At 39.5% G+C, this 26,692-nt stretch overlaps 4 protein-coding genes across 6 annotated transcripts; 2 read left to right on the plus strand and 2 right to left on the minus strand.

The window, feature by feature from the left end:
• Nucleotides 1–290: 290 nt before the first annotated feature.
• Nucleotides 291–3,046, plus strand: cplane2 (ciliogenesis and planar polarity effector 2). The gene is made up of 5 exons (XM_034138567.1): nucleotides 291–628; nucleotides 1,237–1,389; nucleotides 1,503–1,627; nucleotides 1,747–1,886; nucleotides 1,996–3,046. Exons 1-5 carry the CDS (start codon nucleotides 514–516, stop codon nucleotides 2,207–2,209), a joined length of 747 nt encoding a protein of 248 aa, XP_033994458.1. The 5' UTR covers nucleotides 291–513; the 3' UTR covers nucleotides 2,210–3,046.
• A 110-nt stretch (nucleotides 3,047–3,156) lies between these two features.
• si:ch73-15b2.5 (rho guanine nucleotide exchange factor 19) lies at nucleotides 3,157–6,134 on the minus strand. Of its 2 annotated transcripts, none has more exons than XM_034138565.1 (10): nucleotides 5,930–6,134; nucleotides 5,630–5,694; nucleotides 5,239–5,534; nucleotides 4,780–4,940; nucleotides 4,549–4,701; nucleotides 4,341–4,470; nucleotides 4,160–4,234; nucleotides 3,971–4,063; nucleotides 3,577–3,887; nucleotides 3,157–3,482 (listed from the first exon to the last, which is right to left on the minus strand). In XM_034138565.1, the coding sequence occupies exons 1-10, from the start codon at nucleotides 6,010–6,012 to the stop codon at nucleotides 3,437–3,439; spliced, it is 1,413 nt and encodes a 470-aa protein (XP_033994456.1). In that variant the 5' UTR covers nucleotides 6,013–6,134; the 3' UTR covers nucleotides 3,157–3,436. The 2 variants fall into 2 exon arrangements, with proteins under 2 accessions (XP_033994456.1, XP_033994457.1); XM_034138566.1 differs by having other exon boundaries at nucleotides 5,630–5,689; nucleotides 5,930–6,048.
• Nucleotides 6,135–6,763: 629 nt separating this feature from the next.
• ddi2 (DNA-damage inducible protein 2) lies at nucleotides 6,764–16,323 on the minus strand. 2 transcript variants are annotated; one of them, XM_034138954.1, is made up of 11 exons: nucleotides 16,130–16,323; nucleotides 15,806–16,001; nucleotides 14,452–14,581; nucleotides 13,479–13,751; nucleotides 13,246–13,372; nucleotides 12,895–13,022; nucleotides 12,223–12,351; nucleotides 11,623–11,726; nucleotides 11,292–11,484; nucleotides 9,964–10,012; nucleotides 9,023–9,258 (listed from the first exon to the last, which is right to left on the minus strand). In XM_034138954.1, the coding sequence occupies exons 2-10, from the start codon at nucleotides 15,941–15,943 to the stop codon at nucleotides 10,002–10,004; spliced, it is 1,233 nt and encodes a 410-aa protein (XP_033994845.1). In that variant the 5' UTR covers nucleotides 15,944–16,001; nucleotides 16,130–16,323; the 3' UTR covers nucleotides 9,023–9,258; nucleotides 9,964–10,001. The 2 variants fall into 2 exon arrangements, with proteins under 2 accessions (XP_033994844.1, XP_033994845.1); XM_034138953.1 differs by lacking the exons at nucleotides 12,895–13,022; nucleotides 13,246–13,372; nucleotides 13,479–13,751; ... (1 more) ...; nucleotides 15,806–16,001; nucleotides 16,130–16,323 and having other exon boundaries at nucleotides 6,764–9,258; nucleotides 12,223–12,347.
• A 6,824-nt stretch (nucleotides 16,324–23,147) lies between these two features.
• si:ch73-361p23.3 (tumor necrosis factor receptor superfamily member 4) lies at nucleotides 23,148–25,865 on the plus strand. Its single transcript, XM_034139144.1, has 7 exons — nucleotides 23,148–23,277; nucleotides 23,390–23,506; nucleotides 23,734–23,862; nucleotides 23,950–24,025; nucleotides 24,131–24,375; nucleotides 24,459–24,551; nucleotides 24,910–25,865. The coding sequence occupies exons 1-7, from the start codon at nucleotides 23,196–23,198 to the stop codon at nucleotides 24,993–24,995; spliced, it is 828 nt and encodes a 275-aa protein (XP_033995035.1). The 5' UTR covers nucleotides 23,148–23,195; the 3' UTR covers nucleotides 24,996–25,865.
• The last annotated feature ends 827 nt before the right edge of the window (nucleotides 25,866–26,692 follow it).

Consider the following 26,692-nt stretch of genomic DNA (forward strand, 5'->3'; position numbering starts at 1 on the left):
CTTATATTTATTATAGCGCTTTTTCAATGACTCTCAAAGCGCTCCTTACAAATATAAGGTTAATTTACGAGGTTAACCCTTTATATATACAGTCTATGGGTTAACCTTAAGCATACTCAAAAGCAGTGCCTGCTTTGTTTAAGGCACGACTCTTTATTTGTCCCAAAACAGTGCACATGTTAGTGGCAGATAAAGCCCAAAGACACACGATTTATCGAAGCACCTGAAGGAGACATCCTAAACTACATGGGGAACGGAAGTGACGTCAGCGGTTGTCAAGGGATGTTTTAGTTTACGGAAGTTCTAATCGATTGGCTGCACTTTAAGATTAAAACATGTTGTTTGTCGGCTCTACTTGCAAGTTTTAAAGCACTTCGTTGTGAGAAAAGACTGTTTGCATTTCTTTGATAGCGTCTCCGGTTTCACGAGTTGTCTTGTTCCGCTACAGTTCGTCCTTTCTGGATGATAAACTGAACATAGCAATGTGATGCTAACTCTAGCAGCAACAACAAGATGGCACAAGTTTCTCTTTCCTCCGGATCAATCATTGTGGCAGACTGGCATCGGTGTAAAGACAGCAAAGAATATTTCAGCAAAATACTGCACAAGAAGAGGCGTAAAAACTTCGGTAGGACAAATAAACTTTAGCATTTTAGTTGAAATCGGGTTTGTTTTTTTAAAGCAGCATGTCATTTGTGTAACCAGCGTTTGATTATACAACACAAGGAATTATTTCTACAGTACATTTTACAGACATAACCAGATACAATAATTTTCATTTCATACTAAACAAATGAGCTGTACAATCTAACAAAGTGGCTGGCAGATACAGTTGCCTTCTCTTTTTAAAATCTACACTGTGGCTACCAAAATAAGGTGTCCATGAAGTGTTAATAATACAATGCAACAACAAAGTACACATTAATGTTTGAATTACCGGGCAAGCAAAGATGTTACAAGACACACTAAAAAGTGCTGAAGTGTACTATTTTATTTGGCATATGAACTTTATCACTCAAAACCAGATGACAAAACGTACATGCTGTCCTGTGGAATAATACAAAAAGTGACACACCAATTCAACAGTGAAAGTAAACAAATGGACATAAACCTGCAACATAACACAATTATTGATCCATGTATGTACGTATAATAAATAATACAATTCAAAAGTAGGAATATCAGTATCTTACAAATGTAAGTATTTAGATGTTTCTTTTATAAATGATTTTACAGGCCTGTTGGAGTCTCCGGTGATGCCCCCACATGTAGCCGTGGACACCGTTCACTATAAAATCTTCCTCTCCGGCAAGAGTGGAGTGGGGAAGACTGCTCTGGCTGCACGTCTTGCAGGCTTGAATATTCCTAACATGCACTATGAAACCACAGGTAGACCCAGATCAATGAGAGTCAGTTGTTTTTTTAAGAATAATTTACACATGTAAAGGGTTGATCAGGTGAGACCACACATTTTATTTTATTTTATTTATGTTTTGTTCAAGGTATTGAGACAACGGTGGTGTACTGGCCGGTAAAACTAAGAGAAAATGGCAGAGTGCTTTTCTTCCGTCTGCAGCTGTGGGACTGTGGGGAGAATGCCTTGCGTAGATTCGACCATCTGCTGCCGGTGTGTTGGTGATATAGTGTGTTTGCACACTACGCTCACATTATTCTATAATAGACTAAACATACATTCCTGATGTCTTCTGTCAGATATTATGTTAAATCACACTTTCCTGTCTCCAGGCCTGTAAGGAGCAGGTGGACGCTGTCCTCTTCCTGTTCTCCTTCACTGACAGGACCTCCTTTGATGATCTGTCAAACCAAATCGCTAAATGGACCGGGGCTCCTGTGGGTCGGGTTGTGAAATTGGTGGTTGGCACCAAGTATCCTCTAACATTCTTAAAAAAAATATGAATGTTATGAAAGTTAATCTGAATACTTACTCTATAACTGCTATATCTATTCAGAGATTGGCCTTAATGTCTTCTTCAGATTTGACCTTTTCATGCACTGTGACGTGGCAGAGAGAGACGTGAGGAACTTCAAGGAGACGTGGAGCGTACCAGTGCTGCGTGTGGGGGGGGAGGTCAGTGACGGACTGGGGGATGTGGCCTCTCTCCTCAACTGCCTGGCGGAGCACCTGTGGCATCAGGACTGTGTATCAGCCAGACGCCATTCACAGCAGGAGACAGGGACTGTACTTTAATCCTGACTTAGATGTTTTAGTAGGCAGTTTAGGTGACCTGCACTCAAGGTGAGGTCCCTGCAGTGTGCCGGTGTATTGACAGCTGATCTGCGAGAGCTTTAGATCCCCCGGGATGAGATGAAGGAAACTTATTTGGGGCTGATTTAATTATTTCATATAATTCTATTATCACTGCAATACATTTTATTTGTACTCACCCTTATGTCAGCAGGGTGTTGTATCAATATCGTGAGACCAGATAGGCTTATCTAATTTCTCTATTATGTGCCTCGTTGTCTCGTCTGTTCTCCTGCCTGTGAATTGATCTAAGCACGCCATGTTAAAGGATGATTACATTCCTAAAATGCATCTCAAGGAGAATACGCTCAGTGGAGGAGCCATGAGCGAGGATGCACAGCATGACAATGTACTGATACAGCGTTTCAATTTTTTAATATGACAACTTGAATCACGTCTCATTATGTTTTATGCCTGTTGCCTCTACTCCTCGCACCTTCCTCCTTCCATCTCCATCGCTCACGTTTCAGGTCGGAGGAACATAAGGAGAATGTTTAAACTGAGAAATAATAGATTGTCTGAGACTATGGTTATATTAACCTGCAGACGTGTCTACAGGTTATTTATTTATTATTTTGTGTTCTTCATGTCACTGGATGCCTGTTTGAGCACATACAGTTCTCAATTTTAAGTATTACAGCTCGTTTTTCTTTGCTTTGTTACCGATGATATTACAGATTTCCTTTATACATGTACTTAAAACACCTACACTGAGTCAAAATAATGTCTGCTTGGTATTGGGTTAAATGTGTTATCAATATTTCAGAGTGAGAAGATCAGTGGCGATTTTTTCCTCAGACTCTATTCTTACCTTCTTTATTCATTTGAAGTGTTTTTGTCAAAATAGGGCTAAACTTGTTTATAATAAAAGTGAAAGACAAATTGATTATAAGTGTCCAGCATTTTAATACAAGTGAATAAATACATTCTCAAGAAGTAATACAAAAAGTTTCCCTTTACTTGCCTTGTGTCAAATTGTGAAAAACAAGTGCATGTTTAAATCCTTGTGCCATATGGTGCCCTTATTAAGATTATAAAAAGGTGCAGTTAAGTGGAAGATAAATCTAAAAAGTCATACAATAATTGTTATTATCAAAGGTTTATATTAGAAATGTGCAATTTAAAACCACAAATCGAAGTTTAAAATGTGTTTGCAGATTCATGAATCCTCTAACGTTTACACTGCAGCAACTTCATCCACACCTCTGTATCCGACCTGCAATAAAATCATAAAAAGCCAATAATAAATTAATCATCAACTACAGGATATTTATTAGTATTAAAGACATATACAAAATGTCCACTTGTACCTTGTTTCTGCAGCAAGTTTCATGGTGGTGGGTTGTCTGGTGTGACTGTTATAGAGATGCAACAGGAAGGAGTCTGGGGGCAGACCCAGGAGCTCAGTCTGAACATGCTCCACTTTCACATGTCTGGGGAATTCAGCATGATCCGCAACTGTGAACCCCGCGTGTTGGAACCAATGCTTCTTTGAGGAGATAACCAAAAGGTCATTAAAGAGGTGGAGGTATACATTTGAGAAGCAACTGATCCCCACATTCCTTTGTCTCATGGGACCCTGGTGCAGCAGAAAACGCCCGCTTACAACCAGAGGGACAGACTGCAACGAGGAAGAGACATTCAGTCAGATTTTATAAAAGACTTGATCCTGTTTTTTGTAACCTGTGTTAAGAAACTCGCCACCTTCATTTTGCCAAAATCCAGCATCCTGTCCAGATAAACCAGCTCCTCAATGTGTTCCATTTTTTGTACCCCCTTATCACACTCTGTTACAATCTGTGGGTCAGAGAAGATGCATAACATTTCACATTTTTAGAGTCTATTAGCTAATCACATGCCTTCGATTGCTCTCAGATCCTGTAAAACTCTCACCTCGTGGATGGCTGCTATTGCTTTTTCGAGATTGGATATAGAGTCAGCGTCTGGTTTGGTCTGTTTCAGGATGCTCTGAAATGAAAGTCAACCCAACACAAACCTTAGAAGAGGTCTGAAACACATTGTGCTGGTTAAATGTATATGCATGCAAACAATTAAAATATCATGAGACGCTAACCTGAAGGAGGAGTTTAATACGTGTAATTCTTTGGAAAGGAAGGACAAGGAATGACTTCAGGCACTGTCTTTGACAGTCTTTGTGACTCTCAATGTTCTCGATTAAATGCAGAAAATCTCTGTTCTGCTGCCTTGGAAATGGAAGAAATTGAATGTATAGTTATTGATGTTGTGGAGCGCCAGCAGTAATGTAATGTACAGAGACTTACAGCAGCTGGTTGACCATCGTCTCCTGGTACCTCATGTTGGTCACATACGGCACATAGACCCTGTGAAACTCAGGGCAGTGCTGCAGCACAATGTCTTCCACCTGAGAAATCAACACACTCTCCTCCAGTTGACCTTCCAGATCCATAAGGAACCTATAAGTGACAAAAACTCAAATTAAGCAGAGGCAAACACAAACAAATATAAGATGTAGTGATATGTGGAGTTCTCACTTTTGACTGGCTGCCATTATTTGACAAATGTTGGAAAACAAATTGTGATGCTCCATTGGAGTCAGGGACTGTTGCAGTTCCTTCGAAGCATGGAAGAGGTTGACAGCAATAGTAAGGCTGTTTAGGTAAGACACTTCAGAGCCGATCAACTCAAACATCAACTTCAGAGGGAGAAAAAGAGAAGAATTCATTATTTATACATTTCTGTGACAATTAATTTCTCTGCAAAAGTAGGAGGATATTTTGGTTTCTTATTGTCAGCAAAACTAATAAACCTCACTAATAAATGTGCATAGTTTCACAGCTAAAATAATTCCCTGGAAAATAGTATATTTAATCCCGTATTGGGAACATTTCCAATAAACTAAAGTGTCCAGCTTTTAATGAAGTTACTGAGCCTTTAACAATACATCTGTGAGCTGCTTCTAAGGAGGATTGGATGCAAAATGTTCCACTCACCTCCTGAAGGCGGATATCTCTGTCTGGCAACCTTCCGAGCAGGCCAGACGCCTTCACCTCCTCTAGATCTTGCCAAAGGGTCGAACACCTGACTGGGGGAGCCTTAGCCAAGCATATATTCGCACCAATGGATAGTTGTTGAAAGCTTTTATCCTCAGCGCTGAGGCCATGGCAGATAATAGGAGTCTGTAGCTCCTGGGGGATTGTCAGTGAGCACAACAAAACTTTGTTCAGTTTGTTCAAATCATCTCTCCCCGCCAGCACACAGTAGTCCTGGTAGTCCTGGTACAGAGGGTCTTCAGGGCAAACAAGGAAATTAAGGAAAGTCACATGACATGGCTGTAGGTTACACTATTCAACCACTCAATAGCGCAGAGAAAGATACACTTACATAAATTGAAGTACTTTGACTCGAAGGACACACTCAGCTCTTCCTCCTCAGCTGTATCTGCTGCCCTGCGTTTAATAAGCAGTTCACAGTTAGTTAAAACATTTAAAATGTTATTAATACAGACAATTCTGGATTGTCCTCCTCTAGCTAGTTTGCTGAGAAAAAGGTTGGGCTATAGGTTTCAAATCCCAAGTTAAAGGTACGTCTATGGGAGGGATCTAAAAGGACAAAGATATTTCATCGTCACAATCCTACAAATAAAGTTAACTTAGTTTTCGAAGTGCACCATGCGGTCCTTACCTTGAATCCTGAAGCTCTTCCAGGGAGTCACTGTTCCCGTCATGGCCTCCAATGTCTTCATTTGTGCAGTCACATTGATCCATAGCGCCTCAGTCTCTCACACAGACTCTTTATTTTTAAAACTCTGACCAAGGTGCAAATGTGGATGTGTTTGTCTACTGAGGGATCCTTCATTTGACCCAGAGACACTCAGATTGAGTGAGCGCAGGCTGATGCAGTCTGAACTGAGCAGCAATCACAATAACTGGAACCAGGTGTGTGTTTCTTTTCAAGCCTCTAGCTGTGTCCCAGTTCAATACAAACTAGTTCAAATCTGAATAAGTGGTTGAATGCTTGTCCTTTTTTTCAGTTTCTGACAGTTTTCTGAACAAATCTAGCAATTTTTCAACATCAGCGCTCTGGGAAATGGAGATTCTTAACTTTTTTCATTGATCAATTAAGGAAAACATTATTAACTGATATCTATCATATTTCATAAGTTGGGTCATTCATTTAGCAGGTTTTTAGTAAGTCTTTTTTCCAAATAGGAAAAAACATTAAAAAAAGTATATTTGAAGAAATCAGTAGGCCTATGCATTCCTAAGAACCACAATTTTCCCACAATGCATTGTACAAAGGAAATGAAGGCTTCTCAGAGCTGGGGGGAAAAACAGATAATTGTTTGAGAGCTAAAAAAACCATCAAGATAGTCTTTCCACAGTTTTGGTGCACAAACTGCATTCCCCATTTGTCTCCTGTTGTATTAAAGTTGACATAGTTGAGTACATTGATTCGATTAGCGGTTTTGTATGACTTGATTATAAAAATGCAGAAGTACAAAATAAATCCACACAGTGTACAAATACTATTTCCATTTTATTTGCAATTTAAAATTCCATACAAGATAAAAGTAGATAATTCAATCTGCCTGAACATTGTTTGTATGACCCAAATAAAGCCATTAAAATCCATCCTTGATATATGATGCACCGACATGACAATATCTTAACAGATTACAAAATAAAAATGGGTGTTTTTAAAAGGGCATGAACACAAACTGTGAAGATTTGACACAAAATAAAAAGGAATTTCTAAACAGGAGCTACAACGAACAGGTTTGTAATCTACACATGGAAATGTTTTTTAACTGTAGAAAGAACAAATACCGTAAAAGATACCTTCTGAACACATACTGAGTTGGAAAATGCCATCTATGATACGTCAACAAACTATAGCCCAATTGATATTTCCGTGATAATAACCGTGGATAAAGGGGACTTTCACTTATCTAGAGAAATTGTAAACTTGATCAACACTGATCAAACCTTCTTAACTGCAGCAGTTCCCACAATGACCATTTTCCACCTTTAGGTTCTAATTTGTGAGCCAAAGAGCTGCCAACATAAAAATCATTCATCACAACATTGTTTCAAATATTCGTGTTTGTGCTGAATGATCTAAAGCTCAGCAGACAGAGGAGTAACGCTAATCTATTTTGAGATTTGATTTCAGTTTAATGATGCTTCACAACTTAAACAACAGTTTTATGAGGTATCAAAGGGGAAATCATAATAACGTTTAAAGAATCAATCATACATTGGGCATTTCATAATGTGTCAACATTGGACAACAGAAGAAGAAGAAAATCAATCTACCATACCAACTCTCTAAAAACCAATGAAATGGGTGGCCACCCAAAACATCTGCATGCAAACACACCTCACATATCAGCAGTATCCGGAAAAGTTTTCCCAGTTGTCCTGTTTGTCTGGGATATTCTGTAGGACACACAGAGAGACAGCATTTCCCTGTTTAAACGTGCTCCCTGATAAGAAGAGACATCTGGGTCAGTATCAAGGTATAAATCAGAGAGACGCTGAGGGGAGGGGGGGACTCGTAGGACTGGGTATGACTCTAGGTGGGCACAGTGATGCTGCGGGCTAGTAGCGCCAGCAGAGCGAGCTCCACGACCCCCTGGGCTTGTTCCAGCGCCTCTGCGGCCTCCCGGGCAGAAAACCCTGCTGCCTGGATCCTCTGGATGTGTTCAGATGGAAATTGTTCTCTTAAAGGATGTGGAGAAGGGACAGGAGGGGCCGGAGATGTCAGCTGGGGGGCAAGAGGAGGGGAGGAGAGGGTTGCGGTGCTTGAGACTTCCTCAGGTGAGCCCACTGCCATGGATAGAGGGCTGAGGAAAGTGTGCTCAGTCTGGAGGCCGAGAGAGTCTGGGGTGTTGGTGCCAGAGGCCCGTCCGTCTGCGACCCCCCTCCCCTGCTGGCCCTCCGGGGGCTCCCTGACCTCCAGGTCCCCTGTGGGGTCGGGAGGATCCTCTGGCTCAGTCTGAAAACTGCTGATGTTATTCACTTCAGCTCGCCCACATTTATCTGCCCTCCTCTCTGGACGCAGCAGGGGTTTTTGTCCCACCGCAGTCTCCAATGTGTCCCCATCCAGACGCTCCTCCTGTTCAGAGAGGACAGGCGCGAGACCCTTAGAGGGTCCCTCATCAGACACAGCAGCAGCAGCATGGTGGGCTTTGGCCTTGCTTGGTTCTGCACCGGCTGGGATGGCAGTAGAGGGGATCCGGGGGGGGTCTTCGGGGGTTGGGGGGCGTGGCTCGGGGTGGTCTGTTTCCTGGGTGAATGGATGTGAGGGGGAGCAGGAGGTGCTGCGGTTCTGGGACTGAGCGCGGTTGTTGGACACCAGCAGCTCATGGAGCTCCATCAGAGCGGCCGCCAGGGAGGGGATGTTCCCGGAGCCGTGCTCTCCTTCGGGCTGGTCCCTCTCGGGGGACGCCACACCCTGGGAGGCGGGGGGGGACTCCATCTCCACCGAGTCCACTGGTTGGTTAATAGCACTCGGACAGGGTTCTGGGGCATCAGAGGTGTCACCCCCCGTCGCCTCCTGCTCCATGGGTTGAGTTGGGGAAAGTTCCTCTGCATGGGGGAGCACTGGGCTGCTCATCACCTCATCTGATTCAGCCCCCCCCTCCGGACCCTGGGATGCTGTAGTCATGTCCGCAGGAGGTGAACGGTGGACGTATGTTGAGGGACAGGGTACTGGGGTCACCCTGGGGTTGCTTTGGACAGGCAGAGAGGGAGGGGGGACCTGATGAGGTGAAGGACCAGCATCCTCTGCTGAGGACGCCGGCTGAGGAGGATCCTGGGGGACAGGCTGGTCCTGGATCAGCCCTGGTACTGAGGCCTGCTCCAAGGCGACCGGGGCAGACTGAGAGCGGCCCAGGGTTTGGGTCGGGCCAGAAGAAGGTGAGGGGGATGAGGACCTTTGGTCTAAGGTTCTGGGTAATGTTAATGGTGGGGGGGGCTGTGGTGAGGTAGTTTGTCCATCTGCAGTGTCTATTGTAAGAGAAGATACAACTTGGAATGAAACAGTGAACCAGCCTGGAGGTATTACTTTGGATACTAAGGAAACAACTAAAACAAACATTTCCTTGCTGACATTTCTTGAATACCCGCTAGACGTGTCATGATAACTCATTTTGCTGGACTACATATTATCCCATAATTTGCGATTAATATAACTATTATTCTTTAGGACCATTTAATGCCACTGATATGTTGATAACAGCATACTAATGGGAGTAAAGCCTTTCAAAGAACAATACAATTTAATTTCTAATAATTTTCATTCAGAATTGGAATGTGAACATTTTTTAAATATACTAATTAAATAAAACAAAAAAAGACTAGACTCTCAATTAAAATTATTTTTTCAAAAAATGCTTAAAGACTGCTGTTTATTCCTATTTATGTTGGTTTAAATGTTGGCGACATGACAACTTTTTTTTTTTATCGAGACCATGTTAATTAATGATATGTCGAAAAAGTAATTATCAAGACTCGCTGCATATTAAGTGGTTGACACTTTCTTTTTTTTCCTACTTAATTTTTACAGTTATATGTATCCAGAATAAATACATACAGACATTGAAACAAATGTACAACATCAATTAAACAATCCAGCAGCAAAATAACAGCAAAAATAAAAGACACACATAGCAATGGGCTTAGCCTCGCAATGGATTTATGAAGTTGCAGTACCTGGTTGGTAGGGCCCTCTCCAGCTGTCTCCAAATGCATCAGTGCTGTCCTGCTCAGGGTTAGAGCCACACCACACACATCATGCAAAGGGATGGAGAAAGTTAGCAGTCACACACAGAGCATGCACCAACCTATCAGCCTTTTCACACACAGATGTGAAAAGTGTCATCCAAAAAAAACGTGAGCCTTTGTTCTAACACACAGAGTAATCACATAACCCGTCACTGAACCTCAGAAAACTCAGTTACATCAGTAGGACATTTGGTCAGAAACCATTAGTCACGAAATGAATCAAATTGCTTCAACAGCTGATCGATTCCTCTTATCTCTAGATGGATGCCTCATTCCACAACATGGCTGCTGTACGGAAGAGAATCCAATGTAACTCTACTAACGCTGCTTTTTGTGTGAATCCATTTGCAATGTGCAGCCATTACTGGTCATGACTGGCATTAAAAGGGAAACACTTTTGTGATTATGTTTTGAATAAGAATATTTACTATGTATTTCATAATGATAACTATCTATGAGTATCTTGGCCCAGGATGTCATTTTTAGTTTGTCTTTGCAGGAAGCTTTAAGTGCTGATCTCTCACTCCTTCAGACAACACAATGTGATGCTCAGTGCTGCGATACTGCATTAGCCCACACTTTACTGTGGTTTAGCACCAATGGCTCCATTACGCATTGGAGCCATTGGTGCTTTAAGTGTTTTTTCCAAGGCTTCTGTCAACAGTTAAAACTACAACATCATACCCATACAGGGCAACTCAAAACTAGTGGAGTATTAGCCAAATTCATCATCATATGCAACTCAGTAACGACCATATACAAATGGTTTCTAATCGTAATATAAATGCGGCTTGAAGTTCCGTTCACATAGCAGCCCAAGGTTACTTAACAACCCTAGTCACGAGTGTTTCCCTTTAAGCCTAAAAAGCTTGATCTTAGCCAGGAACTCATTTATAGTTTTTCTCATAAATGCTTATATTTTGCTGACAGACATCTCTCAATTTCCTGACGCCATTATATTCTATAGCACATGTCATTTGCTGAGGTGATGACATGAAGTGATCATGTGACTGGAAATTCAGATGACTGCATAGATGGGGTTGAGAGTAAAAAGCTTTAAATGGCGCATGCAGAGATGGTTCTAACTTAGCTGAAACCAGCCTAATGAAACACAGGCCAAAGAGCAGAGATGGTTCTAACTTAGCTGAAACCAGCCCAATGAAACACAGGCCAAAGAGCAGAGATGGTTCTAACTTAGCTGAAACCAGCCCAATGAAACACAGGCCAAAGAGCAGAGATGGGCGGCTGTTTCTTACCGCTTTCCTGTATGGACCTCTGAAGAGCCTCCGCCAGTTCTCTGTCTCCTGTCTCATCTGGACGGTTGTCTTCACGGCTCTCTGGTCCGTATGCCAGCCGGGCGCACTCTGGCAGCTCCGCCTCAGACAGGAAGCTAGTCTCAGTGTTTGTGGTGCCTATCAGAAGCAAGTTCCTCTTCAGGTCGATCGAACACTACAAGAAAACACGAAAACATATGCTCACGGATATAGTTCATAATATAAAATAAAATAAAATGGAAATCCCTGAATTGTGTGATTCATTCCTGTAGCATACTGCAGACTAAGCACAAATTAAAAAAGGGGCTCGCACCTGATGTCTCTTCAGCATATCCAGGCCAAGCAGCATGTCCATTGGCTGGTCCTCCAAGATGGAGAAAGAACAAGGGAGGAAGATGCCCTCTATCTGGACCTGAGCTACATGAGTGCAACAACAGAACACAATATAAACTACCCCGACATTTTATTCAGAGACTTTAACATGGATGCAGTTCAAAGAAATAGATCCAGTTTGGAAACATTATTCTAACTACCCAGTCAGACCATCTTAGACACCGTTTTATATCTCTGCATACAGTTAAAAGAAAAGGTTTAGAAAATGGTTAGGTTAGCTAGTTTTAGTGTTAATTAGTGTTATTTGTCAACCATTTTGTTACAAAGCCATTTTATAACCACACACTGCCTAACAGTAAGCTCCTCGTCAGTACTTATTTGAAGCTATAACTATGTCTGAGAGTAGATAGGAAGTTGACTCAAAGACATCCGGTAATTCTGCTAAGCTAGGCTTTATAACCATACAGCACATTTTCAAACAGCAGGAGGAGTTTGTATGACTGCACAAATTGAAATAACACACCTTACGTTTTTTTCTTCTTATGGAAACTACTCTTTCAATACACTTAAAAAAACGCACCCAAATGAACTCTTCCAATGATCTTCTGGGTGCCCACGCCCTTTGCGATCCCGGCCCAGCGACGGTCCACCAGCCTCATGATGTTACAGCGCTCAGCACATGCTTGGCTCATGATGGTCATCTGGGCTCCTAAAAACAAAACAATGGCAAAATCGAATCAAGGAATAAAAAAGGCCTGTGCAAGGAAGATGGGAGGCGTGTGGTGCAGTGGGTTGCTCGTTGGTGTTCGGATCAGGGGGTCACAGGTTCAAACCCCACTGCAGTCAGCATGTCGTTGTGTCCCTGGGCAAGACACTTCACCCCAAATTGCTCCTGTGGGGATTGCCCACAGTATTGAGTATGTAAGTCGCTTTCGATAAAAGCGTCTAACAAGTGACATGTAATGTAATGTAATGAAGAGGCGATACAATGCAGTGAAAATCCAGTCCATCGTTCGGTGATCCGTTCACAAGCGGACAGCATGATCAGATCAAATTATTACTTTGATCACAAAAAACACATTCTCAATCAGTCTTTTATTTGAGCACAGTAAATGCAGATACTGATGTTTTTGCAAATCAGAGAACTTTATACTTTTTTATCTGTCAGGCCACAAACCAAAACTAAAACACGACATAGCAAGTTGAACCTGTTAAAGTACAACAGATAGGATCAGGATGTAATGCTTATTACCTGAGTCAACAAAAGCTTTCACAGGGTGTCCATTGGCTTTGCAGTTAATGTAGAGCATAACCACCTGCCCAAAGCTTTCTGGGGCCTCCTCCATTGCAATGGTCATGTTTTCTTCAACATTGTGCTGCCTGGAATATGCAAAAACACAAAGGTACATGGTTTGCATTATTATAAAGACTGAAAACATGCTTCTCATGTTAATGACTAAGCTGCTTTGCCTTATGCTATCTCTAAATAGTACATTCCAATAATAAAAAGGAATAATAACATTATATTGCAGTAAAACTGAGCTGCACGATGCTGGAGACAAGGGGTTTTGTGTGTTATAAATCTAAATGTTCTGCACCATACCTGATGTCCTCCGCAATCTTTGCTTGGGCATCAATATCAAAAGGATCAGCAGTCAGAAGTCTGATCCTCTCTTGCTCTCTCTTGGCTCGATCCTGCTGTTGCTCCAGCAGCACTTTGGTGAAACGCTCTGAGGAGATGGGAATATACAATGACATAACTGGTTTAGATCTGATAATGTAAAAAAAACATAAACAGAGATTGTGGCACGTGTCATAATCTGCTCTTTTGTTTACCAATATCTCCGCTCAGCAGGGCATCGGCAAGTGGCGGGTTTCGCTCCTTAAGGAGTGAAAGCTCGTGTGGATTGGATAATAGCATCTGCTGGAGTAAGGCAGGGTCATCCATCCCCTGAGGAGAGGACGTAGAAGATTGTGAGGCGCGCTGCGGCTGCTGTTGAGGCTGCGGCTGTGAAGCCTGTTGCTGCTGCGGCCTTATGGCACCACGCTGACCAGAAGAAGATGAGGTGCCGGGGATTGTGATGGAACGAAAGTCAATATGGGGCAGACCTTAGGAGCACAAGAGATACAGAGTGAGAGGTAAGCACTTTACATGGACACAAACTGACATTAATGATTATAGTTGATGCATACATCTTTGCTGTAGTTAGTTTACGGGTGTTTCCTTTTTGTGTCCCTAGATATGATAACCCTTTTTTTCCAACTTTAATGTTTTTTGGCCGGGTCAATGCTTTTTTTTAAAAAAGGGTTTTTGGTTAGTTGCCTGAAATAAGGTCCATAGTTCGCACATGCCTAAGATACTTTTATGTTTGTTTAGACATCAAATATTTAAGTAAATACCCAATTGGTAAATGGCTAAAGCTTCATCGCATCATAAAAGAGGCGGTTTCAAATAAGTAACTACATGAGACTATTAAATGTCAGCACGCTGAACAGGAGTCCACCTTTAGCTTTGAGGTGGTGGCGTGAAGTCATACAATCGTGATGTTGTTTGTTTTTAGCCAAACGTTATAAATGTACTTCTGGCGATAGCATTCACAATTCATAAATGATCAAAATGTCCTGCTTAACAAAACGTCTGAGTTAATTTACTATAATATTCTGAAATCTAACTGAAAAATAGTTTGCTCTTTGTCTGAGGAGCTGTTATGATGCTATCTTCATGCTATCTTCAGGGTTAGACCTACACCAACATGTAATTCCTGCACCTCTTTAAAGCTTTCTTATAATTTCAACAAACGTGTCTTACCTGGAAAGGCTGGCTGACTTGGTGGTGGCCTTCTGTCAACTTGCCTGAGAACCACCACATCTCCATCCTTAACACCATATGTCCCCAAGGCACGAGTTGGGTCTTTTAGGGTCTGTTCTATATATGTGACCTGTTTACGGAAAAATACAGAATTCAAATTTATATCATCGCACAAAAGATACAGGTTATTGTTTTGGTTGAATGTAATGATATTGTATTATATTATAAAATACACAACTGAATTAGCTAAGCATACCCAACACAGAAAATATATTTTATTATTTCAAATTGTACAATTGTTAAAAAATAATGCAGTCATTAGGTCCATTTGCAAACTCTTTTTAGCAAGTACACTTGACTGTATATAATATATATTTCCACTGGCTAAACATTTCAGTGGTCGGTCTGACTTCAACAACTACTTTACAAGCCAGATGTACAACGTTATTTGAATAGCTATCATTGCATCTGTTTTCAGCATTCCCCTAAAAGAAATTCATAACAGACCAAGCTGTTTTAATTAAGAAAGGAAAGTGAATTTTGAAGCCTGTTATCTACCACAATTTAGAGTCTGTACATGTTACAACATGTTCAAAAAAAGGAAGCAAATCATCACTTTAGAAAGTGAAATCAGAGAACATTTCACGTTTTCAGTTGAGAATGGTCTCATTATCAAAACTGTTGAAGATTACATTTCTGTGAACTGACACGACCAATCAAGTATTCAACTGATACCTAATCATTTCAGGTATCTAGCTACATCTTTAGAACATCGTATCAATATATATATTAACAAGGACACCCTCCTTGGTACAGGATTCAGTCAGTGCTCCTTTTAATGTAGCTCCCCATCTTCTTTTCTTTATTTAAATGTGTTTTAATGTGTCCCGTCTTGGCGTGATGTGTTGTGTTATAATGAACTCTTATTGTTTTCAGATTGTACACATGCCAACTATAAACAAATGTCAGCCTTTAGCTTGGAAAAAAATAATATAATAAAGTGTTTGGTACTCTAACATTACTGGAGCACAATGTGTCTCGATAAGAGAAAAGAAAGCAGATGGTTTTGTTAACTTCGTGTAACAGTTAGCCTCAATCTTTCTACCAGTTGACAGCAGCTAGCTTATTTAGTTTTACTTTCACCCTCAGCTAAAGCCTTCTGTTTGTTACCAACTGCTGGAAAAACATACAAATAACCCTTGGAGGCACATATCGGTGTCATGTGTGTTGTTGATAAATGACGTTTCGCAACACACCGTCCATCAAAACAGCAAACGTCCGATTCATGCTAGCCAGTCAGCTAGCTAGCTCTTAGCTACGTTAGCTCTCTGGCTACAGCTAGCCTGGCTCTTACCTGGATTTCCCCAGCTGGGATTCCTGATTCCAGTTCACAAAGTGCTATAAAGTCTCTGAGCTCCAGCTCTGGGGAAACATCGAGGCCGAAGGTGGTTTCTGGGCTATCCCTCGGCGCACAGAAAACGGTGACCAGCATCGTTTTTTTAAAAAGGCAGGATCACTAGACAGACCCGCTGCAACAGAATGTGAAGTTCCTTGTTTCACAGAGAAAACCCCCAATTATTATTAGTTTTTCTAACAGTTTAAACATGTGTTTCAGTAGAAAACGCGTCAAATTGGGAAGTTATATTACAAAGAAAGACAGTGACTGCTTTACACTTACTGGGTAAACGCCTGGTGTGACAGTTTCTCTTTTAACAACAACTAAACAACATCAAGTAGTATTGTTGCTCAGTAGTGCCGCATTTCATCTGGCTTGCTTTTCGACATGTCGCATTACAGAATTTGCAGTCGTGAGTAGTTTCTTCTTCTAATCTGAACATAGCAGGCATGTTACCACCACCTACTGGATCTGTTGGGTATTGTTGGACAGTCAAGAACAAAGCAGAACCAAACCAACGCCTATGAGCCCATTTCAAGACAATTCAACAGTGGTGGAAGAAGTATTCAGATGCTTTACTTGAATAAAAGTGCCAATTTATTATTGTAAAAATACTTTAACATATTTAAAAAGTAATCATTGTGCAGAAAATTGACCTTTATTGTTGTCGACAAAGAAAGTTCGGATTTACGTTTTGTAAAATATTTAAATAATTTGACCCTTTTGTGACTTAAAGAGTAACTAGTAGAGATGCATTTTGTTCAAAGTAATTTAAGTTGTTAAATAAGTGTAGTGGAGGAACATTACATTATTTCCCCTTTGAATATCGTGGAGAAGAAGTATAAAGTGGCATTAAATGGAAATACTAAAGTAAAGTACAACTACCTCAAAATTGTACTTAAGTATAGTCCTGGGTAAGGATGGTCTTTGTTAAATACAGTCTGCCAGTGACAAGGAAAAGAAAACATTTAAATGTAAATATTACTTTTAAGGTGCAGTATTTTTAAAGACATCACACAACCTACGTATTTTGTTCCTTTCCATGCTGTTAATATGTTTGTTGACTGGTAAAAACAAAAATCCGACAGCCACCAATAATTTATGGGCTCAGAACAGTCTCATAATACACACATGCACACAGAAGGATTCACACTTGTATTTCATGATCCGCAAAAGGATTCACACTTGTATTTCCGGATCCACACTTGTGTTTTTCAATGCACACACAAATGTGTTCCGTTTCATATACATGTAAATAAAATCAAAATACAGAAAAAAGTTTTACATATGTATTTTTGATCCTCACATATTTGTTTTCCGTTTAAAACCGCTGCACCTGCAAACACAAACCACTTTCTGTGCATGGATCGCTGTGCATTCGTGTGTGGGTTTTTTGAGACTCCCCTGACGGTCACCCGATTCGTACTTGTAATTTTTTCTATCTATAGCCAATCAGATGTCTCCTCAATTCTAAGCCAATCACATGAGCGCGCCCCCACGAGGGTAGATTTCTTGCGTTCATGACGTAGCGCTTCATGTACGCAATTTTGCGCTGTCCGGAGCTGACAGGTCCATGGAGCCTGGCTGCCTGCAGGCGCTAATCTCAGGACACCTCCACTCTCAGTACATTGACACTTTCCGAACAGGAAATGCACGCAAATACAAGCCTTTATATTATTAAGGTACAGTGCCACTTTCCGAACCATTAATGAATGCTTGTGTACACAAAAACGGCAGGCAAAACCGTTTTAAATGTGTGTTTCCTGTATGGCGAATACAGCTGCTTTATTTATGTCTGTATGAAGTTGTTGTGAGTGTGGAGGGAGAAGCCCTAACAGGTTAGCTTAGCCTAATCGATCAGTGCACTACAAAGCCAGTGCTAGACTGTGGGTGTTTCTCAATCACGAGTACGCTTGCTTGGTAGCACATGTCTGCCGAGCATCTTGCTTCAGAAGCGAGTCAAGAATACTTCCTGACATTTGGAAAACAAAGAGTGGAACAGGCTAGCAAGTGTGCAGGTGTGCGTCATATGAGAGGCCCCGCCTTACATCTTCCACCACAGATTTGGGGAAATTGGTCCGTGCGCAAAGCATTGTGGGGATTTTAAGACCGCGGAGTCTACTCATGTGCAGCCTCGATATTTCTCCAAACGGAGTACGCCGGGCTCGGTAGATTTCCAAGTATGCTGGAGATTGGAACAGTACTTCAGCGGCACTCGATGACGTAGTATGCTTGAAATAGTGGCTCTGAAGCAGCTTTACTCGCGATTGAGAAACGGCCAGTGAACTGTCAAGTGTCAACGGGGGGAGCCCCGCCGGTCATTATCGGCCGATATTCACTCTTAATAGTTTGATCGGTGCTCTCTATAAAGGCCGATCAGGAGAGCTGGATCTGATCGATATGGACATAAATGCGAGTGAAGTTTTAGCGAGCTGCATGAGAAACTGACGGGCTGTCAGCAGGACAGAGGGAGGGAGAGAGGAAAAGAGGGGATCCGTTACTCCCGTGTTATTAGCCATATCCGGTCATAGTCCGGTAATTACCTGCTAACGGAAACTCTGCTACACAATTCTTCTTCTTCTTATTATTATTATTGAAACATGACCGGTAAGTTTCAAATTTGTCCGGTAAAATAAATTCTGTCCGCGGAAACCCTGCTCCGGACAGCGCAAAATGCGTATATGAAGTGTCATGGAACGCAATAAATCATACCCTCGTGGGGACGCGCTCATGTGATTGGCTTAGAATTGAGGAGACATCTGATTGGCTATAGATAGAAAAAATTACAAGTACGAATCGGGTCACCGTCAGGGGAGTCTCAAAAAACCCACACATGAATGCACAGCGATCCATGCACAGAAAGCGGTTTGTGTTTGCAGGTTCAGAGGATTTATACGGAAAACAAATATGTGAGGATCAAAAATACATATGTAAAACTTTTTTCTGTATTTGGATTTTATTTACATGTATACGAAACGGAACACATTTGTGTGCGCATTGAAAAACACAAGTGTGGATCCGGAAATACAAGTGTGAATCCTTTTGCGGATCATGAAATACAAGTGTGAATCCTTCTGTGTGCATGTGTGTATTATGAGACTGTTCTGAGCCCATAATAATTTATCTTCCGGTAAACATGAAACCACTTCATGTACACCTGAATATGTTCGCTAACAAGTGGAACCAGTTCAGTGAAGCTGGCTCATGTACAATTTTCTTAGTCTCATGTCTTAATGTCAATTTTAAGCTCTGTAAAACCTTTTCAAATCAAGGGGCAGGGCACTGTAATAGAAACATATTATACTCACTTACTTACTTTAATAATATCAGTGTGATTCTTATTTGCTAATGTTTCTATCTATATTTACTACTTCTCACACTTCGTAGCTAAGCTTGGGGAAATTCATTGTTAAGAAAATGTGTTGCAATGATGTTAGTTCCACTCTTTGTGCACCAACAGTATGACATTCAACTCAGTTGAACTGAGAACTTCCTGATATGGCCTCCCTACCTCCCTACCTCCCTAACTTCCAGAATGCTCCTTTGTTATCACCAAGCTCTACCCCTCCATTTCTCCTCTCTCTGTGTTTAAATATGCAACCCAAACTCTATTCTTCGTCTTTCACTCTGTAGACTGTATGCTCTCTGTATGACTGACTGATCTTTCTTGCAAGAAATAAAAAAACAACAAAGACAGCTGAATGGTTTGATTCTCTATCCACATTTGATAAATAAATTCCCGCCACAGGCACAACATAATAACCTCCTTCTGTTTTTGTGTGTCTGCAAAGATCAAATGAATTCGACATAGCAAAGGAGTAGGCCCATGAGAAAGCATCTAGTACTTTCTTTATTAAAGCCCCTACAAACAGACGGTCCGCCAACATAACCTGAACCCCTTTTCAAGATTGTGTTATACAGACAGGGCTGGATTGACATCTTAATCTCCAGTTAGTTTTGTTGCACCAGACAAGGTCCTACTTGGTAGTCCACAGTGTCTGGTGATGCAGCATATATGCTATATATGAGTGATTCTACAATTTAGGGTACATTCCATGTCCATTGATGATAATTATAATTATTCTAACTATTTTCTTCAAAAATATCATATTTTGCCTATTATTGGAAAGCATGTTATAATATCACACAAACATTATGTGCATCCTATGCTTTATTTAGCTTGAAATGTGTCATGATGTTCTTAAATTGTCAGTTTTTGCTCTGTCCGTTTTTCAGTTGAGGGTGTCTTGGATTCAAAATAATGAATAAAAACCATTAAAGTAAATAAAAAAAATTATTCATTTATTTCATAAGTCTAAATACTAAAGAATAATAACATCTTTTTCATTGATTTCCTCCTTTAAATAATTTAAATATCTTAATATATGAATGTCCGCAAAAGTTCTGTCAACTATGTTACTAACAGAACTCCCCCCTTTAACTCAAACATGGTTTGTCCCAATACCATGTCACCAGCATCACATGATGCCATGTTCCTCTTTGGCAGACATTTTGAACACACTGTGGTGATTGTCCTCTAATTTTTTACAATATTTTATGTATAATAGCACATTGTCAATGAGTATATTAATTGACCATCAACAATGTTACGTACATTGTTATGGTTTACAATTGTTTAATGATTTTAATTCAATTATATGTTCAAATGTGATGTTAACCTGTTCAAGAAAATGACATGTGATCATCCAGGCAAGGCCTACCATTGAAATGATGGGTCAAAATAGGGAAATTGTCAACTAGGTTACCTGTCAACTAAGTTACCCAGTACTGTAATAACTGTAGTAACTTAGTTGACAGGTAACCTAGTTGACAATTTGTATGACATGTAGACGTCATTACACATCATTATCAATGGAATTTTGCACTTCTGCCTTGAAATGAACATAGTGCTGATGGTTAATAATGTGTCCAGTCAAATGTTTGACTTTCATTGTCAACTATGTTGCACCTCATTTTTTCAAATTTAAAATATCTAAAATAGTGCTTCTGATATCCTTTATAGTATAATGTATATCTACACAGGTTGGAGTTTTACATGATATCTCTTAAAACTATCAAAATGACCTGTATGGTAGTTTTATAATACAAAATATCCCTATCCTTAATGACAGTGCTGAACATATCACATGAAAAAACAAAACTTTAATACAATTATTTTTTAAACTTTAAAATATCTTTGGATATATGGTAGAATAGACTCAAGAGCCTTTCAAATTTGATTTTACTTGAAGTGCAGGACTTAATCAAAGGATTGTAATGACATCAAGTTTGTCCGTAACATAGTTGACAAACTGAGTAGTGAAAACATCCTTTCCCTTCAAATAAAAAAAAAAATAAAAATGTTTAAGCTTTGCAACTAGTGGATATGTTACACTGAGGAATATACTAACTTGAACCACTGATTGTTCTATTGAGAAAGAACACTTTCTTTGTACTGTTTTGTTGATGTGAAATGCACCCTAAATTATAGAATCAGTCATATATCTCCTGCCCATCTCCTGCCAGTTTCTGTAAGGAGTTCGAATCAGCTCTGTAAGAACAAATAAAAGAACAGAAAACGTATTTGATTCATTGATATATGCTTATTCGGAAACATGTAGTGCTGAATAGTCACAATGGGTAGTTGTCTTTGAGCACCTCTGAGCACCTTGCTGTAGCTTCTATTGTTTTTCTACCTTTGGGTTGTCCAAACGTTACAAGGAGCACATTAAATACTGGGCTGAGGATCCAGAACACTTTGTAAAGTTCTACTTACCTTACATGCTATGAAACCTGCCTTGGAGTTTGTTTGCGTTCGAAGCTGCCTGGCAGAGCAGAATTTTTTCTCAAGAGAAAGATTCCTGTAAACTAGTAGTGACGCTAACCCTCCTTCAAGTAGAGTAAAAGTAAAAGTCCTGTCATGTCGAGACAAACACTTCTCTCCTGACAAATATCTGGGAAAATCTAGAATTTCATTTTGTGCTAAACAGCTCAACCAGATTCATTCAATCATGGTACTTCCCCTTTTCAACTTGTTTCATTGGTTTTATGTTAATATTCTAACAATATAGATTTTTTTGATGGCCTTGTTTAAACGTTTTCTCTAACGTTTTTTTATTTCACTGCCGGAGGTGTATGTTAAACATCCGTTTTGAAGAAGCGAGCTTGCATTGGTGTGGTTTTATCTTGCAGATGATCAAGAATATGTGGTTATTTTTCCATCTGCTCTTTGACTCCATGTGCAAAGGTACTATGTCATGTTATTACTGGCAAAATAACGTAACGCTGCATAGTTTCCGATATGTAAACCGCTGATTTCTTGCATATTTTCCTATTTTTTCTGAAACTATAAAAATAGCCCAAATAAAGGTCATAAAATGCCAAAAAAGCCCTGAGGCTGTTTTGATAATAACATTAAGTTTTATAAAATATGTTATAATGGAGCAGGCTGATGAATATGGAAAATGATAATTACTTTGAACTGCATCTAATTATGTGTATAACAATTATTCATTTCATTTATCTATCCAATTAAGATATTATCATCTAAATGTACATTTTAGCTCAAGTTAAGTAAAAAATACATGAATGTTGAAATACATGACTGTTGGAATTACTGAATAATTCAACAGTGGAGTTTGTAACAGTGTCTGAGAGAAAGAAACACAACCTTCCTTTATCATGGCAGACTCATCAAAAAGAATTTTTTTGGGGGAAACATTACGTCACAAATTGTTGTAGCTAAAATGCATATCCGTCTATTTTTGGTGATTTAAGATCACTGCGTTTGCAATTTATTGTTTGTATACGCATAAACATATTTTGAAACATGTAGTACTAAATATAACATTGTGAAAAAAAAACTTAACTCAAGGTCTAATTGCTTGCTTTCCCCAAGTTTATGCTGCAATATTAAATATTTTGGTTTTAGACTTTTTATTGATTTAACATCCTAAAACACTGAATGAATAATGCATGCGTGCTAACTTGCATACTGTAACTTATTATTCTTATTATTTCCATGTTTTTTGTTGTTGTAATTCTCATGTAAAGTAATAGGTCATAAAAAAGACATAAAATACACTAAAGTTTTCAGCTTACAGTATATGTGTAACAATTCATATTTATGTCATCAAACCTAAATGTTTCCAGCTTAAGAAAAAAATAAAGTTGTGGATCAATTAATAAGAGTGTGTAAATGTGAGTCATACTGTCTCAAAAAAAAAAGTGGTTTTTTTTCATGTCTATATAAGATATGGTGATTTCCATATCCCGGTAGTCTCTGTCTCACTCTGTGGTATTTCACACAGGAAACAGAGCGGCAATTGCCGGCAGTGAACTTTTGAACATGGTCCTGCTCAAACTGCTCATATTCACTTTAACTTTTTATGAACTCATTTTTTATTTGGATGCCAAGATTTGCCCTAAAGGTAAAGTGTGACTTTCTTACTAAACTGTGACTGCATAATGCCATAGAATATACTAATGTTTTTTTGCTTACAACTTTCTCATATTCCTCGTGTGCTTTTGAAATACTCAAAGGTTGGAAAGTAAAGAGAGTTGGCAGAGGGGAGTCTTGTGAAAGCTGCCCGGATGGCAACTATCAGGATGAAGAGAATACTTCCCAAAACTGCAAACCTTGTATACCGTGTGATCACAGTAAGTGTAGAGGATTGGGTATGATGTATTTTACAAAAAACTAAACAATAATGTGAAACTTTATATTATTTTACATACTTTGGCTTCATAATTTCAAATTAGTTTGGAATAGTACCAACTTTGCAATAAATTGATTAATTAATAAATGTGGATAAAGTTTTGTTAAACAAGAAAGTTTATTTTTTGTTTCCATGTGATATATGAAGTTTGATTTTCTTTTTTTGTAGCGACGGGAAGTGTTCTTAAAAAGAAGTGCACAAAAGAGACAAACACTGAATGTCAGTGCAGTAGGGGATTTGTTCGCTATGATGATTCCAGTTGCAAATGTAACAAGGGATTTGGACTAAAACGTGGAGGTACATTTCATCCAAGACTGCATTCCAAATCTAAAAAACCCCAATATATTTGATATGTTTTACATGTTTTCTGTATTATTTCTCCAGAGCAACCAGAATGTTCAGAATGTGAAGAGGGATTTTTCAGCTCAAGTATCAACTCACAGTGTCAAAAATTGAAAGAGTACGTGTATTATAATGTTTCAAATCTTTACACGCATTTTATTTAAAAATAAGTAATGTTAACTACATTGATGTTGACAGCTGCATAATTTATCCTTCATTCTAGATGTAAATCAGGAGTGAAGTTTGCTGGAAAGAAGAACTCAGATGTCATATGTAATGTGGACAGTTACACTACACCCACCACATCAAACGAAAGAGTTTCTCTACTCACAAGATTAACATCCCACCATGGGGGGGACAAAGCTACTGCCACTAACATCAAGACCACCACTTCCAGCATCAGCACCACAGCTCCTCCAGGACACACAAGGGACAAAGAGCCCCATTTACATCCATTTGCTGGTGCAGGTAAACCATTTGTTGCTATCTTTTTTATCTAACACAACCTCATATAAGCTAAAAATGAAGTAACCTTTCACTTGCTTTTTTAGGTATGGTCCTCATCATAATTGGAATTATTGGATTGCTTGTACTGACCGCTGTGACCTGCAAGCTGCGCTTTAATCCTAAACCTGCAGTAACAAGTATGTCACTGGATTCAAAGTAATGCGATACTGAACTTAAAGAATAGTTTGGGTAGAGTCATTTGAGAACATTGACTGAAAAAGCATGTCTGTGGTCATTGTGCATGCTCAAGTAAAAGTGAAGTAAAAGTAGTTGAAACACATCGTTACAACGAGAATTCATGTTTTTCATTGTTGTAGGAAACACATTTTAGTTATTTTTTAATGGTTAACATCATGTTGCCCCAGAAACATGTCTGGCTTTGTGTTTTGTACCATGTGTCATGATTTCAATGTGCCATATAACTGTTAAAAGATAAGGAATATGTATATTTATTGTGTATAATTATAATAATTGTACTTTGATGTTTGTTTGCAGAAAGTGACTCATTGTGTCGGAGCCCAGTGGAAGAAAGCGGGGATGACAGTCAGTCTTCTCTCAAACTGAATCCAGAGGAGCCCTGAGGACTCAAATGAATCTGCATACTTGACTGTGAACTTTTACGATCAGATAATCATCATAGGAATCGTTGCAAACTGATCACTTTTAAGAATTATTGGTAGGAATACATCAGAAAATCTATTACTGTATATTTATTGTAGCGTTCACAATCTGAAGTATGGTATATATATCTGACTTTCATTGGTTAGATCTTGTAATTTGATTGAAAGATTTGTATAAATCCATACAGGGTTGATCATCCATACCTAATCAATTTATAGATAAATAATAACAGGTAGTTTTTACTTGGATAAATACCTCACTAAATACGTTATAGTATTTTGTATTATCAACCTCTGTTGTTTCATTCTAAAATGTATGTTTTAATGTTTTCTTAAACTGTATCGTGCTATATGCAACGTTTTTGAATGGGGCAAGTGACAAGTGTCTGAGAAATATACAATATGAACAGTATTGTAGTAACAATCAATACCATTGATTTTGAACTGCTGGAGAGCCATAGGAAAATATTTACCGTTTTCATGCTGTTTTTCTGTGTCTATTTTTGTCATGCTTTGTTAATTCAGATCTGTTCCACCTGTATAGCTTTGCAAAGCTGAGAACAGTCAAAACGTGCAGTGTGTGGGGGTTGGGGGAATTCCCCTTGTGGATCATAATGCGCCTCTTTTTCCCACTAAGAGATACTTCCTGTCATGTTTTAGTTTCAGCCGTTGAAAAGACTGATGTAAATGTAAATGTGAAGACTTTCATGTTTTTTATACCTCACTGGAGACTTTCCCCAAAACAGTGCAGTCAGAGGAGAATTGAAAGCATATTCTCAATATTTCTATTCACTTTGCTATGAAATCAGATAAACTACTTTGCTGGCTTTATGACTAGTAGCATACTTGAGAATAGTTGCAGTTTGGTTAGAGCGCCCTCGGGTAGAATACCATTATAAGTGTACTAACATTTACAGTAAACTCAATGATGGTCAACGTTTTCAAATCCTTTACTTAAAGGTGGGGTAGGTAAGTTTGAGAAACCGGCTCGAGATACACTTTCTGTTATATTCCATGGAATGCTCTTAACATCCCGATAGCAATGAATATCTTAAGTGCTTTGACAAAAAATCCATAAAAAAATGTAATCTGTGGAAGCCGTGGTACTGTAAAAAGCACGACCAATCATTTTAGCCGGCCCGGCTAAAATGATTGGATGGCCTACCTGCCTGTCAGCCTTCCATCTGTGCACAAACTTATCTCGTGCCCTCATTGGTCATGTACGCGTTCATGTGTGTTGGAGGAGGGGCTCTGTAAGGAAGTGGCAGATTTTTTCCGGTTGTGTATTTTCAAATTCTAGCCCACTCGAGCTGGTTTCTCAAAAATTACCTACCCCACCTTTAAGTACAGGTATCAGTACAACAAAGTGAAAATACTCATGTGCCTGGCATAAGCGTTGTTTGTGTACACTAGCTACATTAGTGATTGAGCTGCTTCCTAATGGTCACCCGATTAACTTTAGGGGTTGTTAGATTATTATGGGTTTATAGTTTGTTGTTCACTGCTTGAACAACTAACATCAAGTTGCTATCCGACTCTTATTATAAATCAAGTTTTATTGTCAAATAATTTGACCACTGTCTTGTGCACTGAGGTGCCCTGAGAGTGTGAGAATAAAGAGCTTTTGAACAACTAAACTATCTAATTGAATCTGTGGA

Source organism: Trematomus bernacchii, unplaced genomic scaffold (assembly GCF_902827165.1).
Source record: "Trematomus bernacchii unplaced genomic scaffold, fTreBer1.1, whole genome shotgun sequence".
NCBI classification, from domain to species: domain Eukaryota; kingdom Metazoa; phylum Chordata; class Actinopteri; order Perciformes; family Nototheniidae; genus Trematomus; species Trematomus bernacchii.